The sequence below is a fragment of the Cynocephalus volans genome, chromosome 5, assembly GCF_027409185.1.
Source record: "Cynocephalus volans isolate mCynVol1 chromosome 5, mCynVol1.pri, whole genome shotgun sequence".
Classification (NCBI taxonomy): domain Eukaryota; kingdom Metazoa; phylum Chordata; class Mammalia; order Dermoptera; family Cynocephalidae; genus Cynocephalus; species Cynocephalus volans.
In genome coordinates this window covers 93,662,060-93,684,824 of record NC_084464.1, presented here as the reverse complement: position 1 = coordinate 93,684,824, position 22,765 = coordinate 93,662,060, and the positions used below count along the sequence as shown (strand labels likewise).

The window sequence follows — 22,765 nt, the reverse complement described above, 5'->3', positions numbered from 1 at the left end:
TTTCATGAATATAAAGCTTCATATTGGTACCTGGATATTTGCCCTCTGAGTACAATGAGTGAGTTTAAGTGGTTCCTAAAAGTGTACAGATAGTTCAGTCTCCTTAAGGTAGAGGCTAAACCAATATTTGGAAAGCTTTTCCCAATTTTAACACTGGCCGGCAGGTGTGATGGCACTTACTCTGTTTAGTGTATTTGGATGATTACTACTACCTGAAGTGCACGAGAGATGGACTCCTGGGAGGAACCCATGTGGCAGTTCAGAAGATAGCCATTGTGTCAAAGCGCCCTTGACCTAGAACAGACATAGACAGCAGGAATTCACGGCACTCCAGGGGTCCTGGGACGAGTGTTTGGGGGACTTCTTCAGACCTCAGTAGTCTCCTCTCCTGAACTTGTCTGGATTCCTCAGTTGACTAGTCATATAATCTTGTGATGGCCCTTCCAGTGCTGAATTACTTACATTGTTACTTAATCATTAGCTTTTCACCATTTGTGCCTCTTCCACAAAGCAAAAGTGCAGGTCTCCTGAGCAAAAGGCTGAATCTTGTATTTATCCGTTGCTCACAGCACTTGGCACAGGAGGAAGAATTGGATTGCACTTAGGTTGGAATCCCAGCTCTCCATCTGCTAGTTCTGTGACCTTAGATAAATTCCTTCAGCTCCCTGCTTTTCAGTTTCGTTATCTACAAAATAGAGACAGTCATGGCTGCCTTGTACGGTATTATAAGAGCCAGCTAACAGGGTGCCAGGCACTAGGAGATGCTTGGTAAATGGTAATTCTGACTCACTAGACAAAGCCTTGCACATAGAAGCTGAGCAAATTTTGCAGAATTGAATATGACAAAGTAGGATTTTAACTAAGGTGGAAGAGCTAGTTATGGGCTCTTGGAATTTTATGGTGAAGACACCATTTCTTCTGCCGTTGGGCTTGAATGACAGTTTACAAACCAATTTTTTTATTTGTGATTCTTTCATGACTATATGACAATCATTTCAAGCTCATCATGTTTCCTAAGCCCAGAGGATCAGTGATCTGGGAGCGCCATTGATTTGTGATGTGGAGACCTTACTCCTTGGCCTCCTTGGTCCAGCTCATACATTTAAACATTAGCGCTTCCCTGAGTGGAGAAGCTTTCTCAGCTCCTTGCAGCCATGTAGCAAGTGGTGACTCCTGGTACTGCTTCCTGATCTAAAGATCTCCAGGGGTGTCCCTGGCTTCTTTAGAAATTTTCTTTAAAAGAGGCCACAGTGGGGGACAACAGTAAGGCTTACTGAGACCAATAGCATCAAAATAAAAAAGAAATGGTGATAAGGATGGGAGTATGGAAAGGACTATATGAAAAGTATAAATAGTGCTGAGATCGGTTTCTCACTTTTGCCATATAGTGAGTACATTTTCTACATAGAGAGCAAAACTCGAGATGTATGTTATCCACTCACTCAGCAACTGGCAACCTGCCTAGAAGCGGAGAGGAAGATGCTTACTTATGTGGGGGGGACAACTCTGCCTTGATTCTGCCGTTCCTCTGTCTGTGGTGGAGCCGTGTTGCAATGAAGAGACAGGTCCTGTGACATTCTTTTCACCTTCTTTAGTTTCCAGTCAACATGTACTTCCTTGCTTCGTTCTTCCCTTTTAAAGGTGAGTATGTCAAGGCTGTGGAGGAGGCTTCCATACTGAATTGGTGAAGGAGGACTGACTTGAGGTTTCTTTGGCTCTTTGGTAAATCCGTAATTAAGTTTTGAACTAAAACCCTGATAACAGGATGCTGTCTAGTCATTGTGTTAAATTATGGAACAGGTATCCTCTCTGTTTCAGAACTGGGGAAACCAGGCACAGAAAGAGAAATATCACATGTTCTCACTCATAAGTGGGAGCTAAAAAGGAAAGAAAGAAGGAAGGAAGAAACAAACACAAGATATGTTGGACTTTCAGAAGGAGAGAACAGAACTGTGTGGTTATTGGGGGAAGGGGGAAGAGGAGGAAGGTTGGGGAGAAATTGGTTCGTGGACACAAAGAATGGGTGTATTTTGTAACAACAAACATGCCAACTATCCTGATTGGATCATCACATATTGTACACAAATGCTGATGGTCATCTCTGGACCCCACAAATATGTATAATCAATTATATTTCAATAAAAAAATGATAACTGGGGAAGATACCCAGAGGGGAGGGGAGGCAGAGACAGGGGGACTGACAGTGCTGGATTCTGCTTCTGGGCTCTGTGGTGGGATTGATTAAATTTGAATAAAGTAAATAAAGACGATTATGAAATAAATCAATAAAGGTTCCTGGGAGGAAAGTACATCAAATGGATATAGTAGGTGCTACATTTGCTGAACCTATTACCATGTCAGCTTAGTAGGACACAAACGGGTAGGTCAGATGAGCTCCTTTTTAATACTGGTGCTGTGGGACAGGACACATAAGGACTCCTGCCTGCCTTTGATCAGTTGATTGGTTTGGTTGGGTTGGTTTATGTATTAGTCCATTTCTGTTACTTATAACAAAATACATGGAACTGGGTATTTTATGAAGAAAACAAAATTTATTGCTTACAGTTTCAAAGGCTAAGAAGTCCAAAGTCCAGGAAACACATCTGGTGAAAGCTTTCTTTGGTGGTGACTTCAGTGATGCAGGTTATTACATTGTAAAATGGCAGAGCAGAGAGAGAGAGACAGACTCTCTCTTCTTTTAAATCTCTCAGAACCACACCCCCAACCACCATTTTTAATCCCTCACTATGGCATAGTCCTACAATCTAATTGCCTCTTCAAGGCCCCACCTTTCAATTACCATAATAGGATTTCCCACCCTTGTAACAGTCACAGTGGGGCCAGGTCTCTAATACATAAAACTTGGGGGACGCAATTCAAGCTTCAGTGAGTTTGGGGTGACATACAATCCATTACAGTTTACATAATGCCTTGCTCCAAAAGTAACTTGAGACAACACCCACCAGTTGTCACCTTCTGACATGGTAGTTGTGTGTTCTGGGCACAATTAGACTTATGATACATTCAGTAACATGCACACTTTTATCATGTATTTACCATGTTAGAGATTCTGGGTTAGGTTAGATGCAGGGTTACAAAGGGAAAGCAAACCATCCCTGATCTGAAGGAGCTTGCTGTCTTATGGCAGAAACAGATACAAGTATGTATTATAAGAGGGAGACAGTAGTGGTTGCCCGTTTAGAACTATTATGTGGGTCTAGCAGTCATGGTTTTTTGTTTGTTTTGTTTTTTAACCAAATATCTCTGGACTTATTATCTGACAGTTAGTGTTTTTAATTTGGAATTTTATTTAAGCACTGCAAAAATATTAACAACTAAAATCCCATTCTGTTACGTGTGTAAGAAATTGTCTTTACTGAAAAGAATGCAGTGACATAAAATCAGTGCTGCTCTAGAGAATCCGGGTTGTTTCCTCACTCTTCAGTGGGAGCTGAGGGAACGGTATCATTTGCTTTCTCCAAGGATTGGCGAGGGCTCCCAGAGGAGTTAATGTCCAAGTGGAATCTTGAATAACAGATACAGGCCCTTGCAAAAGTTTTGTCTCTGTGTGCTGCAGTGAATTTTTTGAGGTTTTTTTGTTTTTGTTGTTGTTGTTGTTGTTGTTAACTGAAATGTAAGTAATTATACATATTTGTTAGGTACAGAGTTGAATATCAATACCTGTGTACAATGTGTGATGATCAAGCCAGGACAATTAGCACATTCATCATTACAAAACGTGTTGAGGATATTCGATCCCTGCAGTGAATTTAATGCACACAGAAGTCAGCTACAAAGCTTGCCAGTTCATATCGTTCTGCACTCATTCCCCCAGCGGAAAGTTGTGATCACTGCTACCACAGCTTCCAGCAAGGACCCCATAGTTGCTGCTTTCATTTGATTTGTATCCATGATTTGTATGCTGGCCTCCCCTTCCTGTGGGGTCGGCAGTGCTTGCAAGAAGCTAGAGGATGTGTGGTTTTACACACAGGGTAAAGAAGCCTACCCTGAGCAGCAGCAAGTTTAATCCATTTCCATCTGGAAAAAACAATGGCCCTTAGGCAGCATATTCTTAATCGTCTAAGTCATTGCACATGTGTATGTGTGCGAGAACACGCGTGTTTGTGTGTGTATATGCAAGCTGTGCATAAATAGCACATTTTCAATCTGTGTGAAATGTAATGGGGAAGCAGCAAATGACAGTACGCTTAGCCCCTGAAGATTTACCAGGAAAGAAGACAGCTGCGTGGCAAAGCTGCTGCTGATAATTAGGGAAGGACTAGCCCGTGTTCTGTGTCACTCAGCAGCTTCAACCATTTAAATGACAGTGGTTTGTTTAGCTCTGTAACCTCCATTCTTTATGGGCCGAGAATTTCTTATTGAGAACATTGCTTTTTGATTGTCGTCATTCTGGTATCATTATAAGATCAGCTACGACCTGGTGACTGAAAGTCTCCAGTAGAAACCATGATGTATGAGCAAAACAAGAGTTGTTTTAAATGTCTCTTTTAACATTGTAAATGAGGAGAAACTTTTTGAAACCCTGTAGATCTTGAGTTTTTAAAAGGGCCAATTGCCAGTTCCGTGGTTGACAAGAAAACGATAATGCTTTCCTTGGCTCCAGTGAGCTGCAAGAAGTGTCACAGCACTCCCTCCTTTTGGAGAATGGCTCTCAACAGGACCAGTTGGGAGGGAAATTAATAGGCTTCCCATTGTTACCGTGTATTTTTGCCAGGATACTTCATTAGTGTAAACACTGAACCCGTTGTCATCTTGTTTAGCCACTTGACCCTGGTGATTTTCAATTCTGCTAGTGGCGTGGTGAACTACAGCAGTGGCATGCTCCAGACAGGCACTCATTATTGGAAGCAGAATCATTGCTGACCCAGTATGAGATTAACTGCTCCTTTGCAGTCTTTATTCTGGGACATTAGCACTGTCTGGTTATCTTGCTTCAGTTGAGGGATTCGGGACAATAGCGGTGCTGATGGTAATGTTGGCCATTTCCCTGTTTGTTTTGCAGGTCACGGCCAGGGGCTTTGGGCCGCTGTTACAGTTTGCTTACACTGCCAAGCTGTTACTCAGCAGAGAAAACATCCGCGAGGTCATCCGCTGTGCCGAGTTCCTGCGCATGCACAACCTGGAGGACTCCTGCTTCAGCTTCCTGCAGACCCAGCTCCTGAACAGCGAGGATGGCCTGTTTGTGTGCCGGAAGGATGCTGCGTGCCAGCGCCCGCACGAGGGCCGGGAGAACTCCGCGGGAGAGGAGGAGGAGGAAGAGGAGGAGACCATGGAGTCGGAGACGGCCAGGCTGGCCTGTCCCCGGGACCAGATGCTGCCAGACGCCATCAGCTTTGAGGCCGCTGCCATCCCAGTAGCAGAGAAGGAAGAAGCCTTGCTGCCTGAGTCGGACGTGCCGCCCGACACCAAGGAGAGCTCAGAGAAGGACGCGTTAATGCAGTACCCCAGATACAAGAAATACCAGCTTGCATGTACCAAGAATGTCTATAATGCATCATCGCACAGTACCTCAGGTTTTGCAAGCACATTCAGTGAAGATAACTCTGGCAGCAGCCTCAAGCCGGGGCTTGCCGTGGGGCAGATTAAAAGTGAGCCGCCCAGTGAAGAGAACGAGGAAGAGAGCATCACGCTCTGCCTATCCGGAGATGAGCCTGATATCAAGGACAGAGCGGGGGACGTCGAGATGGACCGCAAACAGCCCAGCCCCGGCCCCACGCCCACGCCCACCGCCCCTGCGGGGGCTGCCTGCCTGGACAGATCCAGGAGCGTGGCCTCGCCCTCCTGTTTAAGGTCTCTATTCAGTATAACAAAAAGTGTGGAGCTGTCTGGCCTGCCCAGTACATCTCAGCAGCACTTTGCCAGGAGTTCAGCATGCCCCTTCGACAAGGGGATCACTCAGGGTGACCTTAAAACTGACTACACCCCTTTCACAGGGAATTATGGACAGCCCCACGTGGGCCAGAAGGACATGTCCAACTTCACGATGGGGTCGCCCCTCAGGGGGCCTGGGTTGGAGGCTCTCTGTAAACAGGAGGGAGAACTGGACCGGAGGAGTGTGATCTTCTCCTCGAGCGCTTGTGACCAAGTGAACACTTCGGTGCATTCATATTCTGGGGTAAGCAGTTTGGACAAAGACCTCTCTGAGCCAGTGCCAAAGGGTCTGTGGGTGGGAGCTGGCCAGTCCCTCCCCAGCTCACAGGCCTACTCCCACAGCGGGCTGATGGCTGACCACTTGCCAGGAAGGATGCGGCCCAACACCAGCTGCCCAGTGCCAATCAAAGTCTGCCCCCGCTCGCCCCCTTTGGAGACCAGGACCAGGACTTCCAGCTCTTGTTCCTCCTATTCCTACGCTGAGGATGGGAGTGGGGGCTCGCCCTGCAGCCTCCCTCTCTGTGAGTTTTCCTCCTCGCCCTGTTCCCAGGGAGCCAGATTCCTTGCCACAGAACATCAGGAACCAGGCCTGATGGGAGATGGAATGTACAACCAAGTCCGACCCCAAATTAAATGTGAGCAGTCTTACGGAACCAACTCCAGCGACGAATCCGGATCGTTCTCGGAAGCAGACAGTGAGTCGTGTCCTGTGCAGGACAGGGGCCAGGAGGTAGGGAACCCACATAAATTCAAGCATGTGACCCACTCTCTTAGTCCTTTATCTGGACTTTTGCCTGACCTCCCACCACCACTCCCAGATGGTTTTTATTTGCTGAGATTGAAGGTAACAGAAAAGGGACTGCCTCCCTTGGCTATGGAGGCAGGATGCTACAAGGTGACTCCAAATTAACCACTTTTGTTCTAGAAGGCACTTGATATTTGGGCTAGATTTCAGTACTCAACAAGCAGAGGCAAACTGCTTAGTGAATAAAACAAGTCTAACGCGTCAAAGTGCGCTCGGGTCCTTCAGAGTTTCCCCTTCCTCCTCCTCTTCTCCTCTGTCCTCCCTCTGCTCTGAAAAGCTGCCGCAATCATCACCCCATTCTTGCTCTTCACCCCTTCACTATGAAGGAAAATGTAGACTCTCAAAATTGACTGATTGAAACTAGATAGGTCAACACAAAACAGGTGTTTTCCAAGCACCTTTTAAGTTTTCCTTGTCAACAGAGAACCCCGGGGCCATCCATGTCCGTGATGATGCAGATGATGGAATGCTCACCATCTGTCTCGGTCCCAGGGTCACCACACACAGAAGCACGCTGGTCAGCCACGTATAACTGTAGAATGCATCATTTCCTGAGCTCCCACAAATGATAACTCATTTGCAGGAGGAGGAGGATAGAGTAGCAGTTTTGTTCACCCTGAAAGCGAGGTGCTTTCTAGATAAAAGTCTCCAAAGGCTCCATCCATGTCTTAGCATTGCTAGGAGAGGGAGCGGGGCAGTCCATCCACATGATGAACAAGACTCGCATGACCATGGGGAGAAAAGAGGCGGCCCCGCCGTCCCTACTTCCCCAGTGACACAAGCGCTCCCTAGAGAGACCTGAGGGGGTCTGCGTCATGGCCTGGCACTCGCTCACTGTCCTGCTGACTGACAAGGAGCCAACCTGAAGCTGCCCCTGGGTCTCAGACCTGCGTCAGAAGTGAGAGTGAGCAAACACGGTGACCGGTCCCTCCTCAGAGCTCTGTAACCGAAAAACACAGGCAGAACCGAAGCGTGCTTGCCCTCAGGCCGGTGCCCTCGGCCCTGCCTCTGTAAGGCAGAGGATGCTAACCCAGCCAGACAGCAGAAATGCCACACAGCTGAGGTGGCTTTTCACAGAGCCACGTGCGGTTTATTCAGCCTCGGCGAGACGGGCGAGAAGCACATGAGGTTTTATCCAGCATGTTTTGAAAGTGTGTTCCAAAGCCCCCTGTGCCAACTGCAGAAGTGCCCTGGGTCACTTCCTTCTCTTTGCCTGGTCCCTGCTCTTCTGCCACTGCCTGGCAGAAATGGAGAAAGAGAGAAAAACACTGAAAGGGTTTAATTGAACTAAAAGAAATTGTAAAGGCAGTTTGAATGAGAACTACTCCCATTCAAACGCGGCATATCCCTTTAGGTTGGGATGGAGGGATGTGCCCCGGGCCCCAACCCAGACTTGCATCTATGTCCCTGGCCTCGAGAAGACTGAAGTTTCATGAGAACGGTGAAGTCTCCTCACCTTTTCTTGGCCCCTGACTGCAACTTTTGTGAGGTTTTCTTTTTATCCCTGAAGCTGTTAATAAGTGTGCCTGATGCAGAGGCTGGTCATGGTGTCCAGTTCACCCACATGACGATTTGTCTTGCCAAGACTGGTGTAGGGAGAAGAGGACAAATGCTTCTAAGTCTCTGCTTTTTTGTCCCTCCCTTCAAGGAGCCTCACCATTCAGCTCAAGGGATTGTGTTTCTATGATATCTGTATGTGTCCAAGGAACTGTTCATTTCAAATACATCGCCTTTTGCCCCTTCAGTATCCCAAAAGAGCTTAAAGTTATTTCTTGGAACTCAGTGCCACCAACACGAGCACCTGTGTTTTCCATGTCCGGGCCGTAGTAGTTGTCTACCTTAGAACTGAAAATAGCGACTCAATTAAAAGGAGGACTCATTCAACCTGTAAAATAGTCATGAACAGGACTAGTCTCCCTTCCTCGAAAAATACTTCTGCTTTTAAAAATACTTTTATGTTTACTTTTTGATAAAAGGAATCTTTCCATTCTTAAACAGTGAAAGAAGAGACATTTACCAAGATCTATGCCATTTTGGGAATCACAGTTAGCGCCTCTTGGTAGTACATTTTGGACAGGATAGTTATAATCCAGTTAAGGTTTTTCCCAACTTGACATTTTAGTTTTCCTGGAGTAGGGGAGGTTAGATTTTCCAAGAACTGCCTCAGGGACTTAGCATGATTGTTGCTCTTGGAGATGACTTGCTTTCAGGAGTTACTTTGACCCTGGTAATAACACTGAAGACAAATCCTTACCCACCAGAGTCATAACTTGTTTTCCTGAACTGATCCAGAAGCCAGCATCTCTTGGGCTGAGTCTGCCCCAGTCTGCTCTCATATGAGGTCTGGGTGCCTTCTCTTCCAAATGAACCCCTAGGAGACACCAGAATCAGAAATCAAAAAAGGGGCTCCTACCCCCCAGTTAGCCACCAGTCTAATACTTGAGATGCTCCTTCCCAGCTCTCTCTTCCTCCACCTCTGTACAGAGCCACAAAGTTAGATCAAAAGAGAAGTGGTAGCATACCTTATATTCTATAAGACATTCTAGTTATAACATGTTGGGTAGCTCTATCCATCTCATAAACATTGACCTCTCCCATCCTTTTTAACTGTTCCCTAGCTTTGAAAAAGCTCAAATTAAAACAATGTTGTCCTTTATTAATAATAAGCTTTTAAAAATTACTTTCTTTATCTTAATTACTAGAACACAGCATACCCAGCCCCAAACATAGCAAATTTAACAGGTTTTCTGTGTGCCTACAACAACATACAAATATATATTTACATCTCTAGGGGTTTGGGTTTTATTTTCATGATATCATACTGTATAATTACTCAGCAACTTCTTTTTTTTCACATAGCTATATACTGTGTACATGCCTCTAGGTCTATCACATAGGACTAACACGTGCCTCTTTAATAACCATGGTTCTCATAAATCACGATTTATTCAGCTCTCACCTATCAACAGACATTCCAGTTGTTTCCAATTTTTTCCCTCTTATAAACCTTGCTATAATAAACATTTTTGAGAAAATATTGTTAGTAGTGGTGCTTTTATTTTTGTGGGTTAGAGTCCCCTAGGTATGTTAAAGGTTGTGCCCATTTATTAAATATTACTAATAACCTTGCCAAAAGATATAGCAATTCACATATGCTTCAGTAATTTAGGCGTGTTCATTTCTCCCTATTCTTGCCAGTACTAGTTGTCACCAGTCTTTTTAAATTTTGCCAATTTGGTGGGCAAAAAATTGTGACTACTGATGAGATTGACATCTAAGGTGTCATTTATATTTCCTTTCCTGTGAATTGCCAATTTACATCTTTGCCCATTTTACTTTTGTGTTGTTTAAATCAATTTGTAAGAACCTTAATCCCTAATATTAGGAATATTAACCCTCTCTCATAAATGTTGCCTATATTTTCTCCTAGTTTATTTGTTTAAAGTACTTTTTTCCCCTATAGAAAATTTTAAGTTTTATGTAGCCAAGGTATCAGTCTTTTTTTTTTTTTTTTTAATGATTTTTGAGTTTGCCATATTCCTGAAGAAGTCAGCATGGGAATTTTTCTTTTTCCAATGATGGAAAAAATGAACAAGTCACATTAAGTGAAAAAAGTCACAAACAGTATGCATGACAAGATCCTAGTTTGTTTCATAAATATACATATAAATAATAAAATCATTGTAGAAATAAGAGAAATTTGGAAGTAAAATGGGGGAGAGAGAATATAGGGAAAGTTTCATTTCTATGTCTGTAGTGTTTGAATTATATATATATATATATATATATATATATATATATATATCTCAGTTTCTTTTTTTTTTTTTTTTTTTTTTTTTGTCGTTTTTTCGTGACCGGCACTCAGCCAGTGAGTGCACCGGTCAGTCCTATATAGGATCCAAACCCTCGGCGGGAGCGTCGCCGCGCTGCCAGCGCAGCACTCTACCAAGTGCGCCACGGGCTCAGCCCATCAGTTTCATTTTTTTAATTGACACATTCCCATATTATAAAATTCACTCTGTTAAAGTGAACAATTTAGTGGTTTTTAACATATTCACCGTGTTCTACAACTATCACCACTATCTAATTCTAGAATATCTTGATCACCCCAAAAGGAAACTGTACCCATTAGCAGTCACTCACTGCCCATTGCCCTCAACCCCAAGCAACCACTAATCTACCTTGTGTCTCTATAGATTTGCCTGTTCTGGAAATTTCATATTAATGGAGTCTTACAATATGTGGCCTTTGATTTCTGGCTTCTTTCACTTAGGATAATGTTTTCACGGTTCATTGACGGACCCACCAGATACATTCTCGTATCAGTACTTCATTCCTGTCACTGCTGAATAACAATCCTTTGTGTTGATCCATACCACATTTCATTGATCCAGTCCTTGGCTGAGGGACATTTGGGTTGTTTCCACTTCATGGCTATTGTGAATAATGCTGGTATAAGCATTCGAGTACAAGCTTTTTGTAGATATATGTTTTTAATTATCCTCATTATATACCTAGGAGTAGAATTGCTGAGTCATAGAATAACTCCATATTTAACTTTTTGAGGGTCTATCGGACTGTTTTCCAAGGTGGCTATGCCACTTTGCATCCCCACCAACAGTGTATGAGAGATCTGATTTCTCACATCCTCTTCAAAACCTACTGTTGTCTGTCTTTTTTATTATAGCCAGCTAGTGGGTGTGAAGTGGTATTTCATTGTGATTTGCGGGTTTATTTTTTAAATTTGAAAATTATAGAAAAGTCACTATCATTTTTCAAGAAGTACGCTTCTTAGTAACACAGTTGTGTACCCAATACATTTCAAATTAATTGTGGATTTTAGTAAAGAAATACTAAAAAGATAGTTTATTTGCACAGCCCAAAGTACTGATTAGTTGGACTTGCTTTATTAACATATTTCATGTCAAGAGGAATAAAAGTATATAAGAATGAGTGAGCATATGTGTGTGTGAGAGAGAAAGATTAGATCCAGAGCAAACACTGAAATGGTATAGAATAGAAGAGCCATGTCTGACTCTAACTCTTCCCACCCACATGCTGACTTTGAGACACATGTAGTATGTAAAATTTTTACAATCATTTTTGTGGTTTAGTGAATCAGGCATGTTTGTAGAAGTGCCTGTAATTGGTCTGCTTAATAAAAAGACCATACTGGGCAGCAGAGAATTCAGCCATATTTCTAATTAAAACAGTGTTTTTATGTAGTCTAGAAGAACATTCTTAGCGTTTGGAATTCCAAACTTTGCTGTATGTCTGGAAGAAGAAAATATGTGACAAAGAAAGGAATGAAAAACAAATGGTAATACCTCATATCTATAAGGCAATTCAAATTTTTCAAAGCACTTTCTCCATTTGCTATCTTTTATTCTTTGTACAAACCTTATGAGCTAAATGAGCCAGGTATTATGTCCCTTCGACGCACAGATCCTCAAAGAACTTTAGGACAGAGAGAATGAAAGACTTGTCTGAGATCACACAGCTAATTAATTGCAGCATCATAACTAATTCCCAGGTGTCCTGCATTTCTCCCAGAGAATGGACCATGAGAACAGAAGTAGTAGGACAATTGTGCAGGGAACATTTCTTAGTCTGGGAGGGAAGATTTTGTCAATGGCATCTGCCTAGCACTGAGCTGGCTGTTTGTTCCAACAGCACTGGAATCATCAGTCCCGTAGGCATCTTGCTTCCTTCCCCAACAACACACTGGAATCTGAAAGTCTTACAAGAGCAGAGGCGTTACAAGCTTTGAAGAGCTGACTGCTCCATCAGTGCCCCAGGGTATCATGTTAGTATGACCCTGCTCCTGCAGGCTCCACTCAGCATCTGGCAGTGAAACCAGGAAAGGAGATAGGAAAAAATATTCACAAGCCAGTCTTCCACTGGGATTTCTAGAGGAAAGAGATACTTGTTTTTGGCTTTTTCTGCAAAATTTGCAGGTACATCCGGTAACCCTCACCCCGCAAACCAAAGACACGAGGCAAGTAAAATGTGTGCTAAGAGGCATGGTGAGATGAGAAAGACATGATACTATCTGATTACAACTCCAAAAAATATGCGGCAAAAACAAAGATCACAGGGAAATCCACAAGAGCAAGAGAGTTATCATTTGGGGATGGGAATTTTTTTGTCTCATATTTGAATTTTTTGTGAGAAGTTTTACTTTCTATATAATTTTTAAATGATTTTTTAATGGGGAGAAAGGACGTGATGGCTTAGGCTGTAGCCTCCATTGTTGAGACCCTCTGTCTTGGAGGTGCAAACAGCACACAAGGAGGCATATTTAGGTTTCATGCACCTCCAGATGTCACAAGCTTCCTCCCAACTCCTGAGGCCAGAGTTCCCTGGGCACACTGCAGAGATCATCCATTTCACTGACTGCTAAAGAGCCAGAGCCAGCAGAAGGTCTAACCCTTCTCTGGTCATTGCTTAGCAGGGCAGTGCAGCTACTTGCTGAAAACCGACCTCAAGTCCTGCTCCTCATGTTGTGTTCTGGACGGAAGAGAAGAGTCAGCACTTTGCTGGGGCTGCATAAAATCAAGAGCAGCTCATTGTGCAGACTGACACCAGCCTATGGAGTCCAGTTTGGCCCTTGGTTTGCTGACTCAGTGGCTGCCCCTAACTCTCTGAGCCTCTACTGAGAAGCAAACCCGCAGCCCAGGGCTAGAGAGAAACTGGCCCCAGCGAGCCTAGCACTCCCCTCGCCTGCGGGCAGCCTTCTCGCCGGCACTGCACGTGGTCAGCTGAGCTAACCAGAGGCCCTTCAGACAGGTGGTGGTGATGCTTGGCCAGGCTCCTCATCTGGTCGGGTGGGGTGTTCTGCACTCTTTATAAGGTCTAGTGAATGAAAACCAAACCACTGCTGAGAAGTGAAATCCTGGAAGAATAAGTGTGTGGAGAGACAGTAAATAAGACGTTATGCCCTGTTGGGCCTATTTGGGTTGTAAGAATTCTCCAGAAGAATGAAAGGGGGACCTCAGCCTTCATGATGTACCTCAGCTTTCCAAGGCCAATTTGCATTACCTGGCTTTTCAGCCCCATTTGGGGAATGTTTGGGTACCCAAGAGCCTGTGAGTGGAATGTTCTCCAAGAGACCAAAGGGTCAGTGGCAGCTTCTGATCTCCAGGGAAGATGCCCATTGGCTTGGAACTTACTACGCTAAAAACACTAAATGGACATGGTGAAGTTCCCACAGAGCCTTTCCAAGAACACTTCAGGGGCTCCCCGCTTGTTAGTCAATGTAAGATCTCCCTTGCTAGAGGAGTAACAGATTTTTAAAAGGAAACAAGAGTGGGGTTTTTTCCATAAGGAAGAAAGTCTATAGTTGACTATTTCCATTTCCTCTGACCCTCTTTAAAAAGCAGCTTGCATTGCAACAGCTCTGCTAAAATTTTTTATGGCCTTTTGCTTCAAGGACTTTGAAACTAGCATTGTTGATTTTTCCTTTTTCCTGCCAGTCCTCTGTCCTGTTTCTCTAGTGTTTATATTCGCTGTCTACATGATTTTAAATACAGTAGCTCTTGGTATGGAAGCCCTTTTGACTTTCCCTGTGACCTGCATTATAGGTATATTTTCTTTCTGAAAATAAGTAAACACAATTTAGACTAGAAGCAGAATGGCTTTGTTGTCAGCAGAGGGTAAAACTCCACAAGCTCCAAAAGTGCCACCACCTCTGCTGTGTCGAAACATCCGTGTTTCCAACAGACAGACCTCTGTGTTATTGAGGCACCATCCAGGATCTGAGTGTCTGTTTGTTATCCACAGGGTATAAAAGGGAAATCAAACATTCTTTCATATCATTATAAGCTCTGTGCAAACACAACCCCTTGGACAAAGGCCTTTCCCGAGCCTGTAACAAGGAGCTGTTTGTCCTGGCTGCCTGTCTTTAGCAGTCAGAGCAGGGCTGAACTGAGAGTGGTGGAATATGCCCTGCTGTGATTTTGCTTTCTTGGGCCAGAATTTTACAGGTGTCGTGGGACAGAGCTCACCATGTGGAAGGTGCAGCAGAGCACCCATCGGGAGCCTTCAGCAAATGCCACGGTGAGCAGGCTCAAAGCTATGAAGTAACCTGACAGAGAAATTGCGCCCTGCCAGAGAAAAGTCAAGTGGTCATTTAGCATGTTCGCCTTTGTGCATGGGGATTAACTAGCTACAAATGCCAGGATCAGGACTCATGGCTCTCCGCATCTGATGAGCCTAGGACAAAATATCTTCATCTTCACTCCCTTGAAAAACAGACTTAACACTGCAGCATCAGAATATGAATGAGGCATTGGTTTCAATTGATCAATTAAGCCCAGGCCCTTGTCTTTTTCAGGCTCCTCAGTTTCACTCACACCCGTTTGTTCAGTCTCCTAGAAGTGTCTGTCCAGCACAATGGCCAACACTGCACGTGGCTGTTGAACCGCTGAATGGTTGCTAGTCTGAATTGTGATATGCTATAAAGATAAACTACACTTTGGGTTTTTAAAGTTTAGCACCAAAACAATGTAAAATATCATCAAGTTTGTTATATTAACTATATGTTGGAAATATTTTGGATCTGTAGGGTTAAATAACATATTATTAAAATTAATTTCACCTGTTTCTTTTTACTTGTTTTAATGTGGCTAGTGGAAAGTTTAAAATCGCCTGCATGGCTCTTGTTCCTGTTAGACCACAGTGTTGGAGCGCTTGAAGGAAGTTCAGGTTCAGAGTGCCATCTACTGGCCCGTCGGACACAGACGCGAATGTGAGCAAGAACGAAGTCATCTGAGCTGGGAAACGCTTTGTCTCTCAGCCTAGCAACACACAACCTTCCTTTTCGAGGAGCTTCTGAAACAGGACCAGAACTGAACCCAAAGCCCCTGAATCATTGGCAAGAGGCTTGGAAAGGGTGATGACCAACTGCTGGAAGGTGCAGGCCTGTGTTCTCCACCCCGTGGGTGCTGAGAAGGCCCTAGAGAGACCGCACCTGGGTTCATCCTCTCACCTTCTGCATCAAGGGCTTTTACATGCTCTTGTGTTCACTGGTTGCTCTTCTTTTCTGAAGAAATATTTCAAACTGCCATAGGGCTGTAACCAAGCATTTAAGAATATAGGGAGAACACAGATACATCCTTCAAGAGACTGGTGTCCACTCTTCAGATAATGCTATTTGCCTTGATTTGTCAAGAATTTGAAAGTAGGAATCTTAGGGCCAGCCCGTGGCTCACTTGGGAGAGTGTGGTGCTGATAACACCAAAGCCACGGGTTTGGATCCCTATATAGGGATGGCCAGTTAGCTCACTTGGGAGAGCGTGGTGCTGACAACGCCAGGTCAAGGGTTAAGATCCCCTTACTGGTCATCTTTAAAAAAAAAAAAAGAAAAGTGGGAATCTTGCTGGTAAAGTATCTGCATCAGTTATCTGTTGCTACATAATAAATCCCCCCAAAACATAATGGCTTAAAACAACCATAATCATTTATCATCTGTCAGTTTCTGGGAGTCAGGAATTCGGAAGTGGCCCATCTGAGCAGTTCTGGCTCTGGATCTCTCATGAGGTCACAGTCAGGTTGTCTGGAGCTGCAGCCATCTGAAGGTTTGACTGGGGCTGGAGGATCCATTTCCAAGGTGGCTTGTTCCCATGACTGACAATGTGATCCAGCTATTGGCTGGAGCTATCAGCTCCTCTCCACATGGGCCCCTCCTCAGAGCTGCTTGAGTGTCCTCAAGGCACAGCCGCTGGTCTCCTCCAGAGCAAGCAAGCTACGGGGCCTAAGGGAAAGCCACAGTGCCTTCTACCACCTTGCCTCAGAAATTCTTCCCTGTTACTTCCACTGCAATCTGTTGGTCAAAAGCCAGGAACATGCATCCCACCTCTTGATAAAGGAATTGTTAACATTATGTTACAAAAGAAAATATGAGATGGGATGGCCATCTGGAAAATACAAACTGCCGAAGCGCCTAACTTATATAGCACACTATACAGCTTAAAAAAAAAAAAGCCCCATTTTGCAGACAAGGAAATTGAGACTCAAAGCAGTAGAGTGACTTGCCTGAGGTCTCATGTCTGGTGAGAAGGATGAAAGCCCAGTTCTTCTGACATCTAGTCCTCACTGGTGGAGCCTATTTAAGTTGTCTTCTTATATCTCCCTTATGCTGTTGTAACCAAGAATCCTGCTGATTGCTTTGTCTTTCCAGCATCTTCAAGGCATGCAGGCTCTCTTTATTCAAGTACTTTAGATAATGTCTCTGTCACTTGTCATTTTATTGTATTAGGCTATATGTCTTGTTGAAATAGGTTTCAACTAATAACAGAGTCCTTCTTGCAAAAGTGCTACTGCAATGAAAAAATGACACGTTCTCTGGTATTTTCCATGCCATTTGCTTCAAAAAATCTCAGGAATGATAACCACATGATAATTTGTATATTCTTATTCTGTTTGATTACCCAAATATTACATCTTATTTGTATTTGAAACAGGAAAGAATTAATCACTGCTTACTTTCAGTAGTTTCCATATTACTTGGTCATCTTAAAAAGAAGGTTTTACCATTTTTTGATGTTTATCTGCTAGAATTAAAACTAAAGTCCACTTGCTATAATCATATTCTATTGTTCTTGGTTTCAGGTCAAACTTCCCTTCCCCGTAGATCAAATCACAGATCTTCCGAGGAACGATTTCCAGATGATGATCAAGACGCACAAGCTGACCTCGGAGCAGCTAGAGTTCATCCACGACATCCGGCGGCGCAGCAAGAACCGCATCGCAGCCCAGCGCTGCCGCAAGAGGAAACTGGACTGTATCCAGAATTTAGAATGTGAAATCCGCAAATTGGTGAGTTGACCCATTTCTTGTGATCAGCAACTTGAAGTGATCAGACTGATGTAAAGTCACAGCAGTTAATGTCAGAGAAGTAGAGAAAGGGTCACTTTTCAGGGAAGTTTGGGTTTCTCTTTAAACAAGTCTCTCAAGGGAAGTAATAGCTTTAAATTTGTCGTATGTGAATGTATGGATGTGTAATAGTGTGTCAATATTTTATATCCCTCAGCCATCCATATAGAGGTAGTTCTTTCTTATTTTCCATTCGCCATGTAATAATAGCTGATGTTTATTACATGCATCTATGGACCACATATTCTTCTAAACCATTTTTGTGGATGATCACATTTAATCCTCACATTAACCTTATGACTTAGAAACTGTTTTATTCCCATTCACAGAGGAGGAAACTACAATGCAGAGAGATTAGGTAACTTCCCAGTTCACTGTAGAGCTTGAATGCAGTCCCAGGTGTCCGATTCAAAATGGTGTGTTTTTCACCACGGCTTTTTCCTACCTCCCAGCAGAAGAGTCTAGGTTAGACACAGGACACCTACCTGCAGAGGGGCCCTTGCTCAGCCAGATGATCTCCTGGTACCCTTAGCAGCCCCAGGGTCCTTGATTTTGCAATTCTGCCTCAAAGCGGCTTCCCTGTGCCGAGAGTATTTTGTCTTGGGGAACTCCCATCTTGCACATTCCTCAATACTCAGAGCTATGTGCCCCCACCCGTTCTCCTTGATAAGCAGCCTCAGGCTACAGGAAGTAAATCCAGGTAGCCTCTGCCTCCTTGACTGTGGCTTTGAAAGCAACCAACTTGACCTCATTCAGCTTGACCTTTCTGCTGGCCAAAAACTGGAAACTCACTCACGTGCCATGTCTGTGTCAGGCTGTAGAAGAGGGAGGCCACAGAATGTGGGCATGATCTAAGTGTGGGTTTTCAGACCATCTGCAGCAATCCTGTGCCTCCTGGTAAGTTACCATTCTGCTGAGAACCTAAGAGCAAGGATGAGAGATTTCAAAAGCAAAAAGAAATGCTACATGTTAGCAAGATAGCCCTGGACTTTAGGGATTTTTTTTTTTTTCAATTAACACTCTCACCAAGCAGGGAAAATCTGCCCATGTTCAGTAGCTCCCATTACCTACAAGGTAAAGCTTGAGCTCCTTAGCAAGACATACCCTGCCCTCTATGGTTCAGTCTGTTTTACCCCTCCAGCGTCACCTTCCACACCTTCCTAGGACCCCTAATGAAGTCACTCAGTCTTTAATTATCTGTGTATGTGTCTTTCCCGAACCCTAGGCTCTAGGTTCCTCAAGGACAAGGACAATGTCTTAATCATTTCTGAATCTCCAGTGTTGGCCCATTGTTGGCTCTCAGGAAGTGTCTATTGTCCTAAAATTTACTAGAAACTGTGACTATTCAGCTTAGGAGATTATGAGTTTCTTCTTTCTTTCAAATTTCTCTTTATCATTGTTTTAACAACAATGAAATTTAACTTCAACCACATCAGGAAGCAAGACCTTCCTGCTGGTGAGCCTCGGTCTCCTGAAAGCCTGCTGGGCTTAGGTAGCTGAGCTGCAGAGTTGGTTGTAGACACATGTCTGTAGTAATCCTCACCCTGTGCTCCTCTTCAGGAGGTAGAATAACTCTAACCCATATTTAAGTAATGCCTGATTTGGGTAATTAGCATTCTGTTTGATGTGATTTTGTAAGCCATATTCCAGGTAGTTAGCTAAAGCACTTTGCTAGTATTGTTCAGTTGAAAAACCAAGAGTGCATCTCTTAGTTCTCCACCCACTTTCGGCAACCCCTTAGATAATACGCTGTGTTTCTGTGCAGAATGAGAGTTTCACACACTCATCAGTGTGCATCTGTGACTCAGAGCTTCATGCTTTTAACCAAGGCGTGATTTATACGGCCTTTCCTGCAGAGAACAGAAACACTGTCACATGCACCACCTCATTTCTAGCCACCCTAGAAGGTGGCTTAGGACATTTTACAGTTGAGTAAGCCTGGAGAGGTCAGTGCCCTGGCCAAGATGATGTGGCAGAATTGAGCCTGGACTCCTCTCCTGGTGCCCGGGCAGTGTTGCCCCTCCCTTTGCATATTTCCAGGTCAGAAGGAGAGAGGTCCAGGTTGCACAACCACACATGTAAGATTTTTTTCCCCCATGAAGCCCTCCTAGATGTGTGTTGTTTCTTACCCCTACCCTGTCACTGGTGTCCTGTGCCCACTTGCCTGCTCCAAGTGGCAGGAATGGCAGTGGCAGGCAGGCAGCTTCTGGTCCCACGCTGCACAGTCCCTGCACTGACTCCCGCTCCCATGCTGTCTCCCACACACCTGCCACTCTGCTTTTGCAGACTCACATAATGTATTTCTCTCAAGTTGCACTTGTACATCTGTTTATTTTTCATTTTTAAAACATGTTTTCTTGGTAAATTTATAAATATTTTAGCAGGTGCCCTTTCCCCGTGTAAATCTCTCTCTCTTTCCGGCATACACGCCCACGCTGCCTGCCAGACTGCATTCATGTGCCGCACAAGCGGCTCCTGTGTAGGAGACCCCATCCTTGTGCATGGCCCATGCTTGCCCCATGCTTGCTCTCCTTCGTTTCTCTCCATCCTCTTCTGGGCCACCCCCTGCCCTTGCAAAGGGTGTGTGAGGACTCAGTCCACGCTGCTGCAGACGCCCAGTTTCTTCATCCACTTCCTGTGTGTGCCTCTGGAACCTCCCCATCTCCTCTCCTCACACAATGTGGATGGTAAAACTTTAATTAGTCTCCCCTCTGGTGTTAAATTCATCTCTGATGGGGTGATGAATTTTAGTAACACAAGAGCATGTGTAAGATTTGGGGTAAGGGGGAAACCATCTCAGAACCTCAAGCTAGAACATTAGGGCTCAGGCTCCACACTTCTATTTCCCTTCCCATGTCCAGGGAGAATCACTGCCTGGGATTCACTGCACATTCTTCTACTGTCCTACCGAGGATCTCCAAAGGCCAGGGAGCCTGCTGACATTAGTTGGAACCAAGTGAAACTGCTGATGGTCAATTTTGGGGTTTTTTTTAAACAGACTCTTTTTTTTGAAGCATTTTTAGGTTCATAGTAAAACTGAATGGAATATATAGAGTTCCTATATGCCCCCTGCCCCCACACACATACAGCCTCCCCCCCACCATCGAGATCCTGCACTAGAGTGGTACATTTGCTACCATCAGTGAACCTGCATTGACACATCATTGTCACCAGAAGTCCATAGCTCACATTGGGGTTCACACCTGGTGTTGTACATTCTATGGATTTGGACAAATGTTTAATGACATGTATCTACCGTTATGGTATCATACAGAGTAGTTTCACTGCCCTGAAATCCTGTGTTCCACCTGTTCATCCCTCTCCCCCATTACCCTTGGCAACCACTGTTCTTTTTACCATCTCCATAGTTTTGCCTCTTTCAGAATGTTATGTAGTTGGAACTGGTCAATTTTTGCCCTTCAGAAATGGCAACCTAGTACATTTGAGGGAGATTTTCAACCACAAGGTTTGGGACTAAGAATTTTCCAGTTGATTCTCTACAGACCCCCCAAATTCCAGGAAACCAGAACATTGACTCCCTGCAGTTTTCCAGTTGGTGGTGATTTTCTTGGTTGCTTGCATGGGCCTCAGAGAGGGATGGAGAAATGTCATGGGGAAGGTGTCAGCATCAGCGGCACATGTGAGTGGGCTGCTCAGATGGGAGAGCTGGCAGAAGTGGTGTCCAGGCTCCCAGAAATGTATCCCTTAAGTTTCTAGATCCTGACCCAATCATTCATGAGTTATGTCATACACTACCATGCAAAAGCAAAGGCTGGAAAAACCCCAGAAGCGAGGTCTTGCGTCCTCCCATTCAGGCTGATCTGGCCTTCTCTTTTTTCCTCTGTCGCCCAGGTGTGTGAGAAAGAGAAACTGTTGTCAGAGAGGAATCAGCTAAAAGCATGCATGGGGGAACTGTTGGACAACTTCTCCTGCCTTTCCCAGGAAGTCTGCCGAGACATCCAGAGCCCTGAGCAGATCCAGGCCCTGCATCGGTATTGCCCCGTCCTCAGACCCGTGGATCTGCCCGCAGCCTCCAGTGTTAACCCTGCGCCTTTGGGTGTCGAGCAGAACCTTGCAGCCTCCCAGTGTGCGGTGGGGGAAAATGTGCCCTGCTGCTTGGAGCCAGGTGCGGTTCCCCCCGGGCCTCCCTGGATACCTGGAAACACCTCTGAGAATTGTACCTCTGCAAGGAGGCTGGAAGGCACTGACCCGGGAACATTCTCAGAGAGAGGACCTCCTCTTGAACCCAGAAGCCAAACAGTGACTGTGGACTTCTGCCAGGAAATGACTGATAAGTGTACAACTGATGAGCAGCCCAGGAAAGATTACACCTAGTGACGCAGCTCTCCTCCCAGTCCTCACACCTCTCCCACCCAGGTGTTCTTCAGTCAGCCTGTGGCACTGTTCATCTGTTGTCTTGAAGAACCAAGAACGAATTTGGTGCACACTACAGCGATCTTAGCAGCAATACTGTTCCCAAGTATTCCCTCCTCTCTTCAAGCAGGAGTGATAGTTACCTTCACAATGGTGCTACCCCTTGCTCAGGCAAGGAAAGACAACAGTGACGTCACTGTCTGTCTGGGGGTTAATTTCAGTCTTCACAGGGATAGACTACAACACCTCTAGGACCCAACCACGGATTTTTTTTCTCAGTGGCCCATGTCACAAACCCTATCTCAGGAATTTCTTCTGAATGTTCAATTTTTTTCATTGAAGACAGCTTCTATACACATCAAAGTTTTATAGCTAGACTGTACATATTATATATAATATATATACAAAAAAATATATATATATCCATATGCAAAAGTTCTGCATGCCTCAATATTCTCATCCTAAAACTGGAAACTTCATTTCTCATTTATAAACAGGTTCCAACATTCCTTTTCTTTTGTCTCTGATGCTACAACTAGTTTGGTAACTGTTAACATGGTCATTTTTCTTGCTTCACAGTTCAATTTCAATTTGTACTTATTTATGGACAAAATTCAGTGTTGGAAGCTTTTTTTGAAAGTTTTATTTCAGACCTTTTCTTTGTTTGCTTTGGTTTTGGCACCACCAAACGGTGTTATTTGAGCATTGTGGGTTTGTTTTTGTTTTTTCCTTGCAGATACTGTACAGTAATGGTCAACTTTGCCACTTGCACTGAGTTTTGGGTCAAACCTATTTTCTTAAATGAAGTTGTAACTTCAG

At 44.3% G+C, this 22,765-nt stretch overlaps 1 protein-coding gene across 1 annotated transcript in view; it reads left to right on the top strand.

Moving 5' to 3' along the window:
• The window catches only part of BACH2 (BTB domain and CNC homolog 2), a 355,379-nt gene extending 333,121 nt beyond the window's left edge, over positions 1-22,258 (top strand). The window contains exons 5-7 of the mRNA XM_063097693.1: positions 5,024-6,622; positions 17,309-17,515; positions 21,425-22,258. Coding sequence (XP_062953763.1) covers positions 5,024-6,622; positions 17,309-17,515; positions 21,425-21,907 — 2,289 coding nt within the window. The 3' untranslated portion in view covers positions 21,908-22,258. The remainder of the gene's footprint in view (positions 1-5,023; positions 6,623-17,308; positions 17,516-21,424) is intronic.
• Positions 22,259-22,765: the final 507 nt, after the last annotated feature.